This window comes from Manduca sexta, chromosome 16 (assembly GCF_014839805.1).
Source record: "Manduca sexta isolate Smith_Timp_Sample1 chromosome 16, JHU_Msex_v1.0, whole genome shotgun sequence".
Taxonomy (NCBI): domain Eukaryota; kingdom Metazoa; phylum Arthropoda; class Insecta; order Lepidoptera; family Sphingidae; genus Manduca; species Manduca sexta.
In genome coordinates, this window is record NC_051130.1 from 2,031,366 (window position 1) to 2,051,051 (window position 19,686).

The 19,686-nt window shown below is 36.0% G+C and overlaps 3 protein-coding genes and 1 non-coding gene across 6 annotated transcripts in view; 1 reads left to right on the plus strand and 3 right to left on the minus strand.

The window, feature by feature from the left end:
• LOC115444103 (protein prickle) overlaps positions 1-19,686 on the minus strand; it is a 423,151-nt gene that overhangs the window by 191,922 nt on the left and 211,543 nt on the right. The window lies entirely within an intron of this gene.
• Trnas-cga lies at positions 2,099-2,180 on the minus strand. The gene has a single exon. It is a non-coding gene; the product is annotated as a tRNA-Ser (tRNA).
• LOC115444109 (glucose dehydrogenase [FAD, quinone]) lies at positions 7,878-11,558 on the plus strand. Its single transcript, XM_030169759.2, has 3 exons — positions 7,878-8,553; positions 9,763-9,878; positions 10,093-11,558. The coding sequence occupies exons 1-3, from the start codon at positions 8,212-8,214 to the stop codon at positions 11,519-11,521; spliced, it is 1,887 nt and encodes a 628-aa protein (XP_030025619.2). The 5' UTR covers positions 7,878-8,211; the 3' UTR covers positions 11,522-11,558.
• LOC115444108 (glucose dehydrogenase [FAD, quinone]) lies at positions 11,470-18,945 on the minus strand. The gene is made up of 4 exons (XM_030169758.2): positions 18,089-18,945; positions 15,350-15,539; positions 13,883-14,195; positions 11,470-12,858 (listed from the first exon to the last, which is right to left on the minus strand). The coding sequence occupies exons 1-4, from the start codon at positions 18,190-18,192 to the stop codon at positions 11,555-11,557; spliced, it is 1,911 nt and encodes a 636-aa protein (XP_030025618.1). The 5' UTR covers positions 18,193-18,945; the 3' UTR covers positions 11,470-11,554.

Genomic DNA, 19,686 nt, shown 5'->3' on the forward strand with positions numbered 1-19,686 from the left:
GGGATAATGACAAATTAGTTTTCCCTGAGACTTGCCGAGCTTCACTGCTCGGTGTCATAAAATGCGTGCCACTGCTGATCCTGGCTTACAGGAGTTGTAGTGGTGGGTGTTGACGTTGGCTTTAACCCTACACGTTTTAAATACAAATTAAACTACATCAAAACAAGAAATGTATACTTTCACGTTCAATGAAATGGCAATCCATTTTCAACTTAATTTGTATACAGCGATGAAAGCGCAGTGAGAGCAAGTGCTCAGAACACGCAAATTCTTACTCGTGTTGTCGCCGCGCCGCGTCGGGATTCCAGCGTAAATACACGCAATTAGATGCACAGTGAGGCGTTTAGTTGGACACAAAATTGCTTAAATTAAAACTAACAGATCACGCATAATGATTTCTTATGTTTACGCGAATGTTAGATATTAAAATAAAACTATCTTTTGAATTTTATCGCGGTTTTTAAGGTTCCGTACCTCAAAAGGAAAAAACGGAAACCTCACAGAATTACTTTGTTGTCCGTCCGACCGTTCATCCGCCTGTTAAGACCCTTTTTCTAAGGAACGCGTGGAGTTTTTAAGCTGAAATTTATATCAAATACTCAAGTCTACTGTCCCTTGGAGTTATGAAAAAATCAAACTTCTAAGCCAACGCAATCAAAAGATATAGCCGTTTATGTCGCAAATTTTCGCAACTCGCAAGGGAATCAAATCCTACAGGGTACTTCCCGTGAACTTAGAATCTTGAAATTTGCTACGAAGCAACGTCTTATAGTATAGATAAAGAAAAAATTGGGAAAAGCGTAAATTTTAGTTACATCATATAATAAAAATATTTTTAATAATTTTAAAGTTACTAGCCCTTTCCTCATGAACGCGCAGAGGTATCAAATTGTCATAAATTGTCACACGTGTCATAAAATAAATATGTACTTTGTGACAGTATCTTTGTCATATAAGCTTTATAACATAGTATATTACAGTTCTGATGTTAAAAACATGATTATTATCAAGGAAGATTAAGAGGCGATTATAAATACTAAAATAAAGCCATTCCTACGAACTAACGGGCTCCGTCATTTTTTAAAACGATAGTATAAAAATAATGTATTAATCAACCAGTTGTGTTGATGTAATTTGCGATAACTCTGTAGAGCGTAGACTAACAAAGTGCAATTAAGTTTGATGTTGGTTGTATTTTTATTTTAATAATACCTTTATTCTATGTGTTCACTGTCGTATAATTTCAGAGGTGAAAGAGAAAATGATTTCAAAATTGTGTATTGCCTTTTGTTCCTGACGTATAAATAAGTGGAAAGGTTACAATGTAAAAAACAAGAATATTTTTCATCGAATATTTTTTTATTTAGAATTGGTAATATTAAGATCTATAAAAAATTTAAAATGTAGCGTTGACATCGATTTTTTATTGGTGTATGATAAAAGTCAACAAAATATATTAAAAACAAATCCATTTTTTTTGTTCAACAACATCACGTTTTCAACAACATACTTCTATGACTAAATTTTAAATCTTAGAAGATAATTGGTTAATGTGCTAATTAAGGTATTTTTAGGGTAAAGGCCTCTTCTCAAGGATAGTTGGTTGATTGACATTAATAAAAATTATACGTAGCATTTATCCATCATCAACTCCTCCTCCCTATCTTAACCATTAGTATTGTTTACTAATGAATACTATAATTAAACTTTTCCATAAAGTCCTAATTTGTCCATCACTCCCTTATTTTACCCCACTGTGCAGTTACGACAATCGGTAGAAAGTGGAGAGCACCCGCATCCAGCGCTATGTGGTAACTTAAGTGTCCTGTTCCTCACGTACGGGCACCATAACATGTTTTATATCGAAATAATAACTCAAAGTTACAAATTAAAATATCTACCTAAATTTGATTTGTACATGTCTACAAAATGTAGTTAGATATATTAACTTTGACTTTTCGGACAACCAACAGCTCAATCCGCCCCAGTCATAGTCCCACAGATAGAGATCAACATTTTGAGTAAATGTAGAGAAAAATGTTAACGCAACAATGATCATTGTGTTAAGTTTATTCATATATATAAAGCAAAAAGGAATCGCAGCCGGTAGGATTCGAACCTACGCTCCCAGAGGGAATCTGATTTCGAGTCAGACGCCTTAACCACTCGGCCACGACTGCTGTTGGACTATATGACGAAATTTGGGACCTGGGTCTGATAAATAGGTATTTTATACGTAAAAGGATATGGAATAAAATACTTTGTATTATATTGTATAAAGGCTATATACAAAAAACATGGGAGCTTGTTTCAATGATTCGTGTTTGCGGCAGTCGGAATATTATAATATCCAGTACAAATACACTCACGCCTTTTACCTCCAAAGGGGTAGACAGAGACGCAACTAGTGCATCCCCTTTTCACGTACGTCTTCCGTCCCATGATGAGATAGGGGGCGAGCTTATCGCGTTATCGGACACAGATTCGAAAGTACGGTCTAATACTGCGTAAAATACCCAATATCACTTTTGCTCTAGTCGGGAATCAAACCCGAGACCTCAGCACTGCAGTATATAGAAGGATACGTGGTTTTTCATATTAAAATTCTTTGGTTTTTTAAGAATGGTCAAGTTAATCTGTAGACATTTCGTTTATCTAAAGTACAGTAATGGCATCCTGTTGTAGGAAAAACCAAATTATCTGACAATAGTGTACAGAGGCGAAGTTAGAGCTATATTATAGTTATTTTGTTAGAGGCTAATTGTAGTTTAGAGGTATACCTAGATAATCAAATTTTTACCATCTTGTTAAAAAAAAATTGCTATAATGGTTTAGGTATCTTGTATAGGAGAAAAAAGAGTATAGTAAAATATATTATTTATTTAATATGAGGAACATAAACAACTATAAGAAGATATTGCAAAAAAATCAACAGCTTGACTATATGTTAATTTCTTATTCTACACTCTTATAAATATATTTTTTTTAATTTGATACAGGGTCTACTGTCTTTTCTGGGGACTAGGAGTCCTGTAAATCCACGGGGCCCTGGTCTTCAGCCACAAAAGCCGTTATGAAGATCCGTGGTTGGTTATGTGTGCCAAAAACTATGATCGCTCAAGTTTAGAGACTTTCCCGCCCTCACACCCACCACTACAACTCCTGTAAGCCAGGATCAGCAGTGGCACGCATTTTATGACACCGAGCAGTGGAGCTCGGCGAGTCTCAGGGTAAACTAATATGTCATTATCCCGCAACGAAATTAATCAAATAGAAAGATAGGGAGGAGTTGGAAATATTAATTGTCCACTTCCCTCCAGAGCAATGCGGGTGACAAAATCATGATGTAAGGAGGCGATTTAACCTCAAGGATAGGGACGTTTACAACTAGATAAGCTAGTTATAAAGCACCACGGATAAAATTAAATGAAAGGGAAGGGTCTCAAGTTTGTCGAACACTATTCTCAAAATAGTTGAGCAAATTCAATAATTTCAAATCGTTTTACATATTAACTTCACTAACTTCCGTGACCATGAAGGCTGCAAAGTCTTCGAAACGTCGGGAGAAAATAAAATACGAACACCGCGATAAAATCCGAAAATTAGTTTAATTTCAATATTAACTTCATTTTAAATATTATTTATCTAAAACAAAGTTAACTTTTTAAGGTTTATTTTACTCAAGAAAAAACGATTGTTCATACGGATACAAAAGATTTGAAGCGATTTGAAATTTTGAATTTGTCAGCAACTTTTGTGGTGGACTGTACCAACCCTCAATTTCTTTGCCTGGCGTTTGATATTCTCTATCCCATAATTGTTCAAAACAAGGTAAATTTCCAAATATAATACACGTTGTAATGATAAAATTATCATACACATTACCTTTGACCATTGTGATGTTAATTTCACAGAGAAATAAAATAGAATTTCCCTGCAGTTATATCGGAACGAACGCACAATAAATTCAAATCCAATACTATTTGCATACTAAGCCGGGCTGTTAACTTTTACGACGGTATCGCTCCGTAGCGGGTAATAGCGGAACTAAAACGAGTAAAACTCTTATTGCTGATCACAGATGGCGCTGTTTCGATTAAATGCAATCCCTTGGCGCAAATTAAAACGTATTGTTGCGGGCAGGGAAGGGTTACTTGGCGTCATTTATTAATGTTTTTATTGCAGATAACGATAATAGGCAATTATGACGGTGTTCCCCGTATAACGTTATGTTTAATGTGACATTATTAATCCGGAACAGGTTTGAGAATGGGGCTATAGGCATAATAAACAATTTCCTGTGCGTTATAATTATTGTCTATCCAATATCATATTATATGAACAAAAACGTTACACTCAACCACTCCTATAATTATTTATAAAAATAAAAACGCGAGCATAATTTCGATTACTCAAGTACCTTATTTTTAAAATATAAAACATACGTCTATTTATAAGTTAATATTTTTGACTGCGACTTTGACCGCCTAAAAACGATTTATGGTGATAAAAATCCCGTTATGCATTTAAGTAGGATATGAAGAATGCCTATGTTCTATTTCAGAGTGTAAATGCATATCTGTTCAACCATTTAGGCGTGAGACTGTGAAACGTTTGCATTTATAAGATTCAAATATTTTTTATAACAATAGTCACTCACCCTTTTTGTATTAGAGATAAGTAAGTATAAAATATCAGAAACTTAAATTTCATAACAACCTAACCCAATGTTATGAGATACAATAAAACAATAAGGAAAATGTATGCAATTATTATTTGCAACCATATTTTTTCCTCGACAAATATATTCCTTTAATATTACATGCGTGTAATTGAGGATATTTAACTAGGCGAGTGAGTGACTGCCTGGATCATATCGCTGGTTCACTATCAAGGTCCTGTGTTATATGATGACAAATTGAATTTTATCACATGACTAATTGTTACAGTGAAAATTTCCAATAATCCCGAGAGATAAATAACGGACAAACCATGAATGTCTTTTCACTAACAAATACGAAACTTATATATTTATACACTAGGCACATTATTTGTCACCTAATTATGATCCAGTTACACTAAAACGTGTTTGCAACATAGAAAATAATTAAAAAGCCTTCTCCTGTTCACAATGAATGTCCCAGGAAGTAAATTTTTAATTATGTAGGATAATAACACACCGGACTGAAGTTGTTTACGAAGTATGAAGGTAATTATTATTTAATCTATGATAGTAAGTATTTACGGAGAATAATAATCACTTCAAGTAGGTACAATAGATTAGTTTACCTGCATTATGATATAAAGATACTTCTATTATTATATTTCACCAGCAAATTATTTTTTGTTTGGACTCTCTTTTTTTATTTCTTTTTTCTTTGAATGACGAGACTCGACGATAATCTGTATGTCTACTGGACTACTTTATTTTAATTCCTCCAAAAATGTAAAGTGATTATACCCAAGTACTTAAACTAGTACGCAAGCGAATCCAAGAGCAAAAGCTACCAAACTCACTTCGGCAATATATGTTTTCATGACCTACATAGAATGAAACAATTGCGACAAAATTGAGCATATTAAAAGCAATTAGGCCAGCAGAACGTGGAGATATTCACGTGGTTATTATTTTCTGTAGCCACGCCTATAGTGAATACAAAATAAAACTCGATAAAGGTTAATTTAGTTTTAGAAAATATTATTCTAAACACAACTAATAGTATGGCACGACAAAATTTGGATTTGAAATTGTCTCACATCCTGTCATCATAGACAAATAACTACGAAGCATGTAATCTTACTAATATCATTAATGGTAAGGTTTGTGAATGTGTTTAGATAGATGGAGATTTGTTAAAAGTAAACGAAGAACGGATAGTTGAAGATTCGTTAGAACGCAGAGCAGCGACAGCTTAGTTATGGAACAGACTGCCGAGGCGAATGTCTGCAGTTTTAAAACCCAAGGGGACACTTCTCTGACTTTTCTAAAGCTATTCTTTGTGAATTATCGCTTGCTAAAACGGTGAAGGAAAACATCGTGAGGAAACCTGCAAACCTGAGAAGTTCTCTACAAAAACATTGAGGGTGTATGAAATCTACCAATCCATACTATAGGAGGCCCGTGCCCAGTAGTGAGACAGTATATAATACAGGGCTGATATTATATATTATTATTACAGAAACCGCTGAACATATTCGTATGTCTAGCATAATCTCACAAGTTACAAGTAAACCGTATCTTGATGTAACAAGAATTACTTCGAAAATTGTGCTGCCTCTTTTATTTTGAACCTTCACATCGTAGGATCTGTGAGAAATATCTAATACAATAATATTATTATAATGCCGTGCGTGTTTTGAATGCTTGTAGATTAGTCGATTATTGTGAGTCGCCTAATGCTGTTATTAGTGATGACGTATGCTTAATCTTTTTCAAATGTAGACAGTGTATACTAATCTTTATATTTATGTATAATTTTTATTAGGCACCGACTCCAAAATTGGTAACGCGTATATAGGCAATATTAAATTATTTTTTAGTTTTTCACTAAAAAATAATGGTATTATGATGCGCCCTAATGCCGCTACTTCTACTCTAAGATCATAGTTGCAGCGGCAACATCAAGCTTTCAGTCAGAAATACACACACTCACCATATTCGCGTTAAACTACAAAATGAAAAAAACATAAAACTAAAGGATTTTTGGTGAAAATATTCGTTTTTAACGGATGATTTTTAGCACAATCTCAGCATAGGTGAAGACGACTATGAGGTTTCATTTAATAACGCGATGTCAAAATGACCCTGTAGATGAATACAGACCTAACCTATGTCACTTGACATAGTTTTTCATTTATAAACCAGATCGATAAATACGCATTTAAATGGCATAGTTTTTAACGGCATTGCGTTGCGTCTACAATATTAATCAAGTAATGGAAACCGGACAGGTGTTTGTATCGATTTAAACGTGTTAGGAAATTAAGAAATTTCTAGTATAACATCGACGATAAGCTTACGGCATATCACGCCTTAACCACGAAGAGGTAGGCAGAGGCGGAACCAGAAAATTTCAGTTTTTGTAGTCGTTGTATGTCATAGAAAGCCAAATGCCATATTGGGCATTTTTAATCTCAGGTGGTTGTTGTTCTTCGAATCGAAAAAGTGACGGGGAATTGAAATCTGGACGTCATGGTTCACGGCTCGAAAGCATTGACTCTAGACCAGTGGGGCTATGTGTAACTGCAGCTCCGAAAAAAAGAAGTACAACATTGTCTTAGTTCCTCTAACGGTGTTATTAAAAATAGTAAACAGAAAATATTGTAAGATTTCTTTCTCAGGGAATGAATTTTTAAAACTATTGAGTAATTTTTTAAAATAAATATAAAAAATGGGCTATGAGTGATGAGATAATACTGATATAAAAAATAATTTCACTTAACTCGACCCGGGATTCGAACCTGGGGCTGTAGAGGCAGTAGGACATTTGCTGACTATTTGAAAATTTTCAACTCCCTTTGGTAAATCAAGATACAGTCTCGAGCAAATTGTGCTTAAAATATTGACATGGAAACCGACCTAGGAACCTATATACTATGAATATTATGTTAATAAAATTCGCGAGAACAATTAGTCATTTAAAAAACGACAGGAAATTAAAGACGGAAAAGGCAAAATTAGGTTCATTAATTACTCAATTGCAAACAACTTCCATCGTTAAAAATAAATAAGCGAACACAGTCTCTAACAGTTATTAAACAGAACACTGTAAACATACATGTTCTACTAAAGAAAAAATCTCCTGGAACTCCAAACAACACGTAATAAACTTTAAACAACATCATTGTAAACAATAAATTCTTTGTACATGAGCGCCATCCTCCATTATTCCTTGAGAAACTAAGGTAGACAGACGTATAGTTTATAGTTTTTTAGAAAAATTATGTTCAGAAAAGAATATTAATACAAAAAATAGTAATTTTAAAAATGATGCAGACAAGAGTCTAATTTGTTTTAACAAAATAGTCAACAATAAATATTGACGGAAACGAATAAGAAAATCACAACTAAATGATAAGCAGAACCAACTTGATAAAGGCAAAGTGAGTGAAGTGATAACAAATAATACAATAGAATCCTTGAAATAATTGCATTCAACTGTTGATTCAAAGAATATAAGTTAAAGAAATATAAATGGAAGAAATAATGCAATGACATCGAACGTAACCGATGATTTATGCAAAATATGTGACGGCAGAATCGAATGTGCTCCTACAGCTATACTCCTAATATCTCTAGTACACACTTTGTATGGACATTTGCCTCCAGAACCTGATTATTTTGGGACGAAACACATTAACTCAGACATGAAGGCGATATCTCGTGAAGATATAGATATGGTGAAGTTCAGGCAGTTTATGTACTTCGATAAAATTCCTGATAATGATAAACGTGAAGATGGAAATTTTCCCATATACGATTTTATTATCATCGGTGGAGGCACAGCGGGCTGTATTTTGGCTAGCAGATTGTCGGAGAATAGGAAATGGAAGGTAATATATTCTCATAGAAAATGTCTCAAAACAATCTCCAGTACTTTTTATGTAGTGTATCGGACCTCGCAGTCAACACCGGGGGAATCCTGCGAATGAGATACTGAAATCTCCCGGCTTAGCGACTGCAGGGTCCTGGAAGAAATTTGGGAGGGAATAGCTGGGAAAAAAGTGCGCGAGAAGGATAGGAAAAACTCGTAGATGGAAGGAAGGGAGAAAGCCAGTAAATATTTGCGAGCCCTTATAAACATCAATGGTATTTGCAAACAAGAGGTATACTGTTATTGCATATTGCTGTTTCCAGAAGTATTTATGTAGTAATATATTCATAACCTTTTTTGTCATAACAAGATCACCTTGTCAATGACGGCAGTTTAGTATAACACAATAATTTCTATAGAAAACGATTCGCTGACATATTGTCAGCCACACTATGTATAATTAGATTCCTTTGTCTGTTGGCACACATCTCAATTGAGGAAAAATAGAATTACAATACGAAAATAGTTTTACAATGACCTAACTTCAGCTAGGTGCTATTTTATTATTCAAAAGTGTTATGAAACAGCTGTAGTACGATTGTACAATTGAAGTCAATTGATTTGTAATAATAGTTTGTGGTTGAAACGTCACTAATAAACTCGTGTGTTAGATACTTTTGTAATTCCTAATATTGTGCCGAGTCACGCGTTTCGTCAAATTATATATATATAAATTGTTCGTATCTGAACATATTTGTTAGGATTATGCCTTTTCTATTCAACACACACACACTCTTAGTATCCCCGAATGGGTATGCTTAGGTAGGATAAAGTTTTTATATATTATATTTTTGATGGGTCATTTTAACATAAAAATCACTCATATTTCGTTGGCATTATATCCTTGAAAGATTCACAAACACTCAAGCCTTTTTTTCCGGACGGTGTAGACAGAATAATAACTGTCAATACCCGTCCCATGATGTGACAGGGGGCGAGCCTAGCGCTATATCGGGCACAAATTGCAGACTCCAGACAAATACTTAGTAGATAACTCAATATCACTTTGCCCGACCCGAGGATCGAACCTAGGACCTCAGCTTCACCGTCACTTTGCCGTGCTCTTATAAAAAAAGACATAAGATGTTAAGTCTCGTAATACGCAGTAAGACACTTCTACGTGTGTATAAAATTTTTAATTTTCAATGACTAATGATATTTGTTAAAGGTTTTACTGATAGAGGCAGGGCCCGAAGAACCAAAAATGGCCCTCATACCAGGACTGACGAGTGAGTTCAAAGGTTCCACTTTGGATTGGCAATACGCCATGAGACCTAAAAAGGGGTGAGTTTTTGGCTAAATACTTTTTGGGAGATCCATTGATAGCCTTAAATGAGAAAAATGTTGAACATTTTTCATTTGTTTGAAATGGTTTCTGATCATACATAAATTTTAATATACGTAGTACACGTATACATAATGATTTTTAATAGACTTTCAACGGATCTTCAAATCTAATGCTCCTAATCATTCATCGTACAGAGGTATCACGTTTTAGATTCTGCCAGAATCGCGTAGAAAGAGGTTGTGAAGTCGTGCAAGGAAGAGTGCTCGGAGGAACTTCAACTATCAACGATATGGCCTACATGAGAGGGAGCCCTGCTGATTACGATGAATGGGCTTTGAACGGCAATGAAGGATGGAGTTACAGCCAAATACTACCCTACTTCAAATATTCTGAAGGAAATTACGATAAAGATATATCAAAGAATAAGTTATTCCATTCTACCCAAGGGCCGTTGGATGTTGGAAGGTATCCATATGTAGATGACAATGTCGACGTACTTCTGAGTGCTTTCAATGAATTAGGCTACAATTACACCGATATCAATGGCAGAAATCAGCTCGGCTTCATGCGGATACAAACCATGTCCTACTACGGTGAGAGAGTCAGCTCCTACACTGCGTTCATTGATCCTGTCAAAAAGCTAAGGCCAAATTTGGACATCGTTAATGAAGCCCTTGTTACTAAAATAGTACTCAAGAACGTCGGAGATACAGTACAAGCTATAGGTGTTGAATATATCAAAAATGGTACAAAAGTAAGGGTGAAAACTAAAAAAGAAATCATATTGAGTGCTGGTGCTATAAATTCTCCTAAATTGTTAATGCAGTCTGGTCTAGGACCTAAGGAGTATTTGGAATATGTGGGTGTGAGAGTATTTTATGATTTACCAGTTGGAAGCAATTTTCACGATCACCTATCAGTATGTTTGCCAGTAATTAAATTAACTAAAACGGCAACAGTATCTAAGTTTCCAGAGAAGATGAAAGATATAACTGATTATTATACCAGAGGAGTAGGACCTTTATCAGCAAATTTTCAAGTAGTAGCGTATATCGAATCTAGTATGTCAGAAGTTTTGGGAACCCCTGATATAGAGGTCAGATTTAAAGGCCACGGTTCTAACATGTATTACGATAGGATAGACATGTGCATTTCCTTGCTGACTCCAGGAAGTAGAGGACATATTGTCCTGAATGCAACGGACCCCGTGTTTGGCAAACCATTGATATACCCAAATTATTTGAAAGATACTACTGATGAAAGAAAAATATTGGAAGGTATTCGCGAAGTAATAAGATTATTCGATACTGAAGTGTTTAAAACAGCAGAATTTGAATTTGATCCCCACCCAATTTTGAACAATGAATGTAAATACCACGAAAGTGTGTCAGAAGATTTTTGGTCATGTATAATCAGACATTTTTCCTCGCCACTACACAATTATGTCGGTACATGTAAAATGGGAACAGCGAAAGATCCTGAATCAGTGGTCGATAACCATTTAAGAGTGTATGGAGTAGCAAATTTGAGAGTTGTTGATGCGTCCATAATCCCAAAAATTACAAGAGGGTCCACAGCTGCACCAGTCATAATGATCGCTGAAAAGGCTAGTGATTTAATTAAAAACGCTTGGTATTAAGAATATATTTTATTTATCTAAATCCTATAATTGTCATCTATTATAGTAATGACCTTTGTTTTCCTTCCAATCTTTTAGAATCATTTTTGCACCTTTTTCTGCAATCATCATCGTCGCAGCAAAGATACCTCCACGCACATGAGTAGGCATGACTGAAGCGTCCATTATTCGAAGACCTTCAATACCGTGAACCTTTAACTGATAGTCGACTACAGATTCTTTACTATTTTCCCCCATCCTACACGTTCCTACAGGACGCCCCATAGCCTTAGTGTAGTGTCGTGTAATGCAGTTCCATTGATCTCTATTAGTCAGTCTATCACAGGGGAATAAATCTAACGGTGCAAACTTGACTTCTGCTTTTTTCATTTCTTTTGTGTCAAGAAGCTGCAAAGCTATGTCCACACTATCTACTATAGTATCCAGATCCTCAGTTTCCTTAAGAAGATTAGCTTGAATTACTGGTCTACCGTATTTTGGGTTTCTTTTATTGAGCATGACCTTTCCTCTGCTTTTAGGTTTCAGAAGAACTGGGTAAATATTTACCAAGTTATAATAAGGTAGCGGGAGGTTGGATTCTTCCGCTGCATGGACACTAACGTTTGTTAGCATAAACTTATCACTTCTAATAAAGTTTCCTTCTAAAGCCAGTTCTACGTCTGGTGCGTTCGTATTTTCGTATAACTGTATGAATGTAGACACTTGATTAATACCTCTAGAAGCTAACGGACCGCTTCTATTTTGAAACCAAGTTTTAAAGTCATTAATGACTTGATTCTCAGTGACTGGCGCAACATCATTAAGGACAAATGCTAGTCCCCCTGTAGAGACTTGGTCCTGGTAGTTTTGTCCTACAGGAAGATCAAATAGCGCAGTAATATTATGTTTTTTTAAGTCGGCAGTAGGTCCTATTCCGGATAAATGTAACAATCGAACGTTATTTATAGCTCCACCTGTTAATATAACTTCTCGTTTGACATACGCAGGTTTTTCCTTTCCTTTCTCTATTTCATACAGCACTGCATCTACGTTCTTTTCTTGCTTATCAATAACAATTTTGGTAACTGTTGCTTCTTTCATCACAGTCAAATTTTTACGATGTCTAACAGGTTTCAAAAATGCTGAATTAGCACTCAGTCTTGTGTTATTTGAGACTGTGAATTGATTAAAAACTATAGCTTCGGGTACATTGGTGTTGATGTCCAAATTTCGGAAACCCATTTCGGCGAAAGCATTTGAAAATACTTCAATGTAACGGTCGACGTATTTGAACTTTTGTACGCGCATTTCTCCACCTCGAGAATGGTAGAAAGAGTTCATGAGTATGTCGTAGTCACCTACAAATTTAAAATAGTTTATGCACCTGTACATTTGTTCAATAACAAAATTAAAATCAATTAGAGTTACAGAAAAAGTAGAATAAATGCCGATATAGTAAAAATTTGGAAATCTTTTTTGTAATTCTGTCATATCAATCATCAGATTGAAACATAGAATTTTCTAGTAATTTTTAAATCGTTTTGATATCTACATGTAAGTATAATAGTTTGCTAATATATCAAATGACCATACCAATCCCGACATAGCAACCAGAGTTATTTTTTTGGAAGAGGTAAAGGTTAATTACATTTCACGAGCTATGTTTAAAGTTCTGTGTTGGGATGAGGCTATTGCCACATCAGGTCACAATTTCATACTCTTTACTCATGAGTAGAAAAACTTATATAACTTTAGCCGGGAATTGAATCCGAAACTTCAGCTATCATTCGTACCGCGGACGCAATACAACGCCGTCGAAACCATTTGTCAAATTGGTGCTAAATAATATCAATAATTATGAGCATATAACAAATATGCTGCACAGACTTGCCATTTGTGGTAATGCGGGCTATTGTATGAAGCAGAATAGGAATAATATATTCGTGGAACGACAATTTAAGGTGCATATTTGCTCGATTAAGTGCAAAATACTTGAGTAACCATTACACGTTCAATTGAACAGTTCACTCCGAGACCTTGAAATTACATCAGACTAGAGGCTTTAGTACAGGAGGCCCGAGCCCAGCATTGGGACAGTATATAATACATGATAATACCATAGTAGTTTTCCCAAATCTCTAAATACATAAAAGGTTCGCACCACTCACCATACAAGCGTATTCATACCATTCATACCATTCACTCAAGCGTAGCGTAGAACGACCTCCGCCCCGCTGGTCCGACGACATTCACAGGATTGCCGGTGGACGCTGGATGAGGAGAGCGGAGGACAGAGCAACGTAGAGCGCTCTAGGGGAGGCCTATGTTCAGCAGAGGACAGTCGTAGGCTGATGACACCAGATGAGATGAGATGAGACTCACCATTATCCTCAGAAGTCTTAAAATACTCCAATAAGTTCTCAAACTTCCAGTCCAAAGAGCCCAAGGCACCGGTGCTATGCCATCCATCATAATCTGCCTTCGACCCTCGAGTATACTTCATGTCGTTCACCACGCTAGACCCTCCGAGGACCTTACCAGTCCTGACCTCACAACTGCCCCCAGGTCGTGAGAGGCAGGAATAACCGTTCCTCTCAGTCCTGAAGTTCCAGAGAATGGGACGATAGTCCATGGTTGGGACAGCCGGTATGTCATAGTCTATGTTCTCCTCGTCTCCAGATTCTAGGACCAGGACCTGGGGGGATTCAGGTGAGAAATTAATAATTCTCGTACAATATCCGAGTATAAAATTGGTAATCAGTATATAGGTAATGTTAAAGTTTTAAGTGGTTATTGAAGGCGGTATAACATTTGTTAAAAATGTTTTATTTTTTCCTTTTTTGTGTTAATAAAAATCATTATACGTTGACGACATCATTTTAAGAGTTTTCTGATGTATCTCCAAGTTAAGGGTCCAAAAACAATGAAACTTATATGGGAACACACGGGAAGCACTAGCTTTCAAATAAAATAGAATCATTGAAATAGGTTCAGAATCCATTTTAATAAAGTATTACTTCACATAGTTGCACTGATTCGATGATAATTTCCCTTTTAAAAGGCCACACCTACATATCACCTCAGATATTTTTCCAAATCTATGTATTACATATTTTGCCTTACATAATATTTGTTTTTTATTCACGACTAATTGACCCCACTGCACCTGATGGTAATTGGAGTTGGGTCCAATAGAATGTCGACTGACGAGATATGATTACCCCTCGGTAGCCGACATAATTATGCCGGCCTGTTGGAACCGGATAAACACAGGCCGATCCCACAACGCGACACTTACGTGGGCCACTATGGCGGGTTTTAACACCTCGTGTACGGTGGTCGCTATCCGGGCGGATATACTAGATATCCTACCATTAGCATCCAACATATATCCCTCATCCATATATCCAGCATCTATTTCATAGACAGTGGTAACGAATCCAATCGAGCATGACGTGGAAGATTCATTTGCCAATGTTCTGAGAGGCATATAGACAATTATATCGCGACCTCACTATTAGCACTATAAAAAACACGATGAAATACGTAAAATAGTTTCGTTTCTAGGTCTAATATTCGCATACACCTAAGGAATCATTATTTTTTATATTAGTAAAAATATTATAAGCCAATAATCTACGGTTCCTTCTTTATCTTTAGAAATTGAACATTTCACAAAAAAAAAACATATAGTCGAATTGAGAACCTCTCCCTTTTTTGAGGTCAGTTAAAAAGACACAAAATCATGTGATATTTATATTTCAATTTGCACATCAAGTATATCATCAAACCTTATAATACTGAGCGATATCTCTACCACTTAAAACTTAAGTAACCCCACTGCTTTACCTTCCAATCCGCGACAGCAGACAGTCTATTAGCCAACACGCATCCTGCAGTGCCCCCTCCAACAATGATGAAGTCAAACACACTGTTCCTTAGATCCCGTTCATCAGCCTTGGTCCTGGTGGCCTTGGAGAACAGATCAGCTTCGGTTGACCAGGTCAATGACAAGAGAAGAACTGCTGTGTGAAACAGTCTGAAGATTGAGAGCAATTATTTTAAATTCTTATCTGATATACTCTTCTATCGAAAAGGTACCAATTACCAGTACTTTATTAAGTCTCTAAAACCTTTTTTGAATTGACGAACGTGAATTCTGTAGTAAGCAATTATCGGAGAAGGATCAATGAATGTATACATATATTATTACAAAGTGGTAGATAGATTTCCGTACATCTGAGGCATTTACAGTACGTGTAAAAACAAATAACTAGCTGCCTTATTAATAAACATTATACGTCTCTAATTCAGTGTTTTGTCTTGCTCTCTCGAGTGACATTGAACGTCAGAAGAAGCGAGACAAAATATTGTAGAGTTATAGATATATACAGGGATTATTAGCAAGACCCTTAGTATCCTAGGTTTGGCGAATATTTGGCGGAACGTGGCGCCGATAATTTTTTTACTGTCAAACTATTATCGACATTGACTTCATTGAAATAATATTCAAAATCAAACAACTCACCAATAAATGGCATTACAGTGTTGTATTATATGCGCTGGCTCTTATATAATACTCCAAGTCTTTCACATGACTCGTAAATTTGTATGTGTGTGTGCGGGACACTTTTTTTACTTATTTTTTTGGGTATGGCCTCTATACATAGTAAGAAATAATCCCCCTTTCCGCTATTTGTCTGTTATCGATTTTCTCAAAATCTACTGAACGGATTTTTATGAAATTTGGTATAGAAACAGTTTAAAAACCTGGGAAGGTTATAAGCTACTTTCTATCACTTTATATCCTTCACACGGGCGAAGCCGCGAGCAAAAGCTAGATTCTATATACATTTTGATTAATCATTGAACATGATTGATCCTCTCCGATTTAAACTTAACGATTTGATTCGAGTATAAACCTAAGACCTCGTAGGTTCTTCTACAATTCACGCAAAACATGAATGGATTTCGATATAACACATGCTATACAAACGTAAAATGTCTTTGAAGCTCTATTAATCATTTATAATTGGTCATGTAACGTTCAACTACTGCCTGATTGATGGACAGTTGATACTTACTGTTGGCAACACATGTTAAATGTAATTTAGACGCAGTGTTGCCAGTTTTTGTGGAAATTAGTAGCTTAATTGTATTTAATTATCATGTTGATCAATTAGTGTATCGTTTTGTAATGTTATTTTGTTAATATGTGAGAGTCTAATGATTTAACTTGTAAATAAGGTGAAGTTGCTCAAGCTATAGTCAGTTTCATAATTCATTGTACTTGATATAATTTTGTTGGCAGTTGACGTCTAAGAGGTATTAGGCACCGCACAGACGTTGTTTCTGGGCGCCTGATTTGGCAGCCGACTTTTAGGACGTTTTTCTTTTATCTAATAGACCTATTTTCGAGTACAATTTAGATTAACGATAATATATTAGTGATAATATATGTTACTACGTGAAAGCTTATGAAGATATTTGGTAATTGTACACATACATTCGCGTCTTTTATCGCCAAAGGGGTAGGCAGAGGCGCGACTTTTGCACCCACTTTCCGCGAGCCTGTCGCCATATCGATCACATATACTAGACTCTGGACTCATATTAAGTAGAAAAAACCAATATCACTTTGCCCGGGGATCGAAGCCGAGACTTCAGCACTGCTGTAGTACCGTAATACCATTACACCACTAAGGCAATTCAGGCAGTTCATTATGCATAACAGACTGTAGTATGCTCTCTATTTCACTGAGTTTATAATTTCCAGAGTTTCGAAGAAGAGATCTTTTCTAGCAATAAGTCCATCCATTATAAGCGACATAGTTTGTAAATAAGCTAAGATTTGCGTGAAAATATCCTATATTAACATAATATAGGTTACTTCTTGGCCAAAAATAGTGCATTGTAGGAAGTTTTTTCCACTTTCGTTCGTGAAGATGCTGGTATGTTAACTACTGACCTCTAGACCTACCCAATATGACTTATTTGTGATGATTACAGTAATAAATCTGGTGACCCACCAAGCCGCATATCTAGCGAGATAATATCATCAAATTTCTAATTATGTAACTTGAATCTGGTACAATTTGCATAGATAATGATAAGAGATATGCATTTCTCTGTGTAAAGAGAAGTCGTCTGTTCCCTGAAACTTCCCTGCAGCATTTATACTTGACAAAAAATCAATAAAAATAGCGGCGATAGCCTAGTTCGGTGTGGAATGGACCGCCGAAACGAATGTCTAAAGGTTCAAATCCAAAGGACACACCCTTTTGACTTTTACAAAATTATGTGTATACCTGCATACTTGAGAAGTTCTCTATAGGAATTTTGAAGGCGTGTGAACTGTGAAAGCTACCAATCCGCACTAGGCCAGCGTGGTGTACTAAAGCCTAATCCCTCTCAATAGTAGAGGAGGCCTGTTCTCAGCAGCAGGTCAGTATATATACAGGACTGATATTAAAAAATCAATTGGGAATATTTCACAACTCAAAACTACACTATCATTGAACAATTTATCAAAAAAAACACTTCTATCCTATAAAAAAACTTTCCGAGAAGAAAATGTTTAAAAATTACCTTAAAAATTCCATATTTCCACTTGACCAACAAATCACAAAGCAACCGTTTATCAAGACGCTACTGATACGATTGGCTAATGAGGAACGCACGGTCGGCTGCATGCCTGTATTGCAAAGCCGGAAGATGTGAAATAACCGGGTGAGGGAAGCGGCAGGATGCCCTGCAGGAAGGGAAATTCTCACAGGAAGCCACCTTGACTGACTACCAAGGGCTTGTGCTACTTTCTAGAAGCCGGCTTGATTGACGCGCTTTTTTTGATGCAGAGATAGTAGGCCGATGGCCTGCAGATTAAAAAATTAAGGTATATCTCACTTATCGAAGGTTGTTTGAATTATCGTTTGCTTCATCCTTAAAGGCAAACATTGTCAACAAACCTGCATACCCAAGAGTTATACATAAGAAATTAGAAGGTATGTGAAGTTCGACTGAACTAGAATAGCATGGTGGACTAATGCCTAAATCCTTTCAGTACTAGAGGAGGCACGAGGGAGCAGTTGATCAGTATGTCTTGTTTAAATTACATTAATCTGGTTTTATTATTATAAAGGAATGCCAGGAGAATGTGTTAATAAGGATCGACCGCATTAAAAGTATGACAAATCTACATTTTAGAGTGTAGGTCAAGAAATCAGCCGGAACAAACGAAGTATATCTAGATCTAAAGCAATTCACATTCTCTACTTACCCCTATAGGATATAGGCATGATAATATTATATTTTTAAAAAGTTGAAGAGCTGATTATGTAATACTGGCTTTTAAATATTTATAAACACTAATAAAATAACCGGAATATGCTTGTTAAACTAGATTTCACGTTGCTTATATTTTAATTTATGCTTAACGTTTCTACATCATCGCCTCGATGTGTTAGTGTTGTAAATACGAAAATATTATAAATCGATAGTTGGCACATCACTACGGTCAGGGTCAGTTAGTGATAAATAAACTTCCAGCCGCTTTTCTGCCGATGTGAGAATATATTTTATATCTGCCCGGATAGCGACCACCGTACACAAGGTGTTAAAACCCGCCATAGTGCCCACGTAAGTGTTTCGTGTTCCGAGATATGCCTGTGTACATACAGTTCCAATAGGCCAGCAAAATTGTGTTACTGCTGAGGGGTAATCGTCTTTCGTCAGTCGACATTGTATTGGACCCCACTCTACTTACCATCAGGTGCAGTGGGGTCACATTTCCGTACACGTATAAAAAAAATAAGGTATGTCTTAATATAATTGTATAAGTGACGTATAAACAAACATATCAATCGTTGAGTTTCTAAGTTCGACTCTTAAATCGGTTTTATCAAAATTTGACTGATTTTAACCACGCAAAAATACTGGTGTTGTACCGTATAACGTCTACATGTTTGTCTGGAACACAGATTCCCAAAGTGGTCCAGATGGACACCCAGGGGTCCACCGGAGATTTGACGAGGGTCCACGTTAGCGTGACCAGAAAATGGAGATCCACAATTAGTAAGCGGGGGTCCACGAAAATTTATCTGGTTTGATAGTAAAGTACTAAAATTTTGGCTTGACTTCACCTATTAATTTACGCAAATAATACTGATAGGGGTCGTAAGAGGGACGGT

Coding starts and splice junctions, on each gene's coding strand:
- LOC115444109 (XM_030169759.2), top strand. CDS start 8,212: ATGACATCGAACGTAACCGATGATTTATGCAAAATATGTGACGGCAGA. Junction 8,554..9,762: donor CGGAGAATAGGAAATGGAAG/GTAATATATTCT, acceptor TATTTGTTAAAG/GTTTTACTGATAGAGGCAGG. Junction 9,879..10,092: donor GCCATGAGACCTAAAAAGGG/GTGAGTTTTTGG, acceptor ATCACGTTTTAG/ATTCTGCCAGAATCGCGTAG.
- LOC115444108 (XM_030169758.2), bottom strand. CDS start 18,192: ATGCAGCCGACCGTGCGTTCCTCATTAGCCAATCGTATCAGTAGCGTC. Junction 14,196..15,349: donor CTGCTGTCGCGGATTGGAAG/GTAAAGCAGTGG, acceptor GAATCCCCCCAG/GTCCTGGTCCTAGAATCTGG. Junction 12,859..13,882: donor TAAGACTTCTGAGGATAATG/GTGAGTCTCATC, acceptor TTAAATTTGTAG/GTGACTACGACATACTCATG.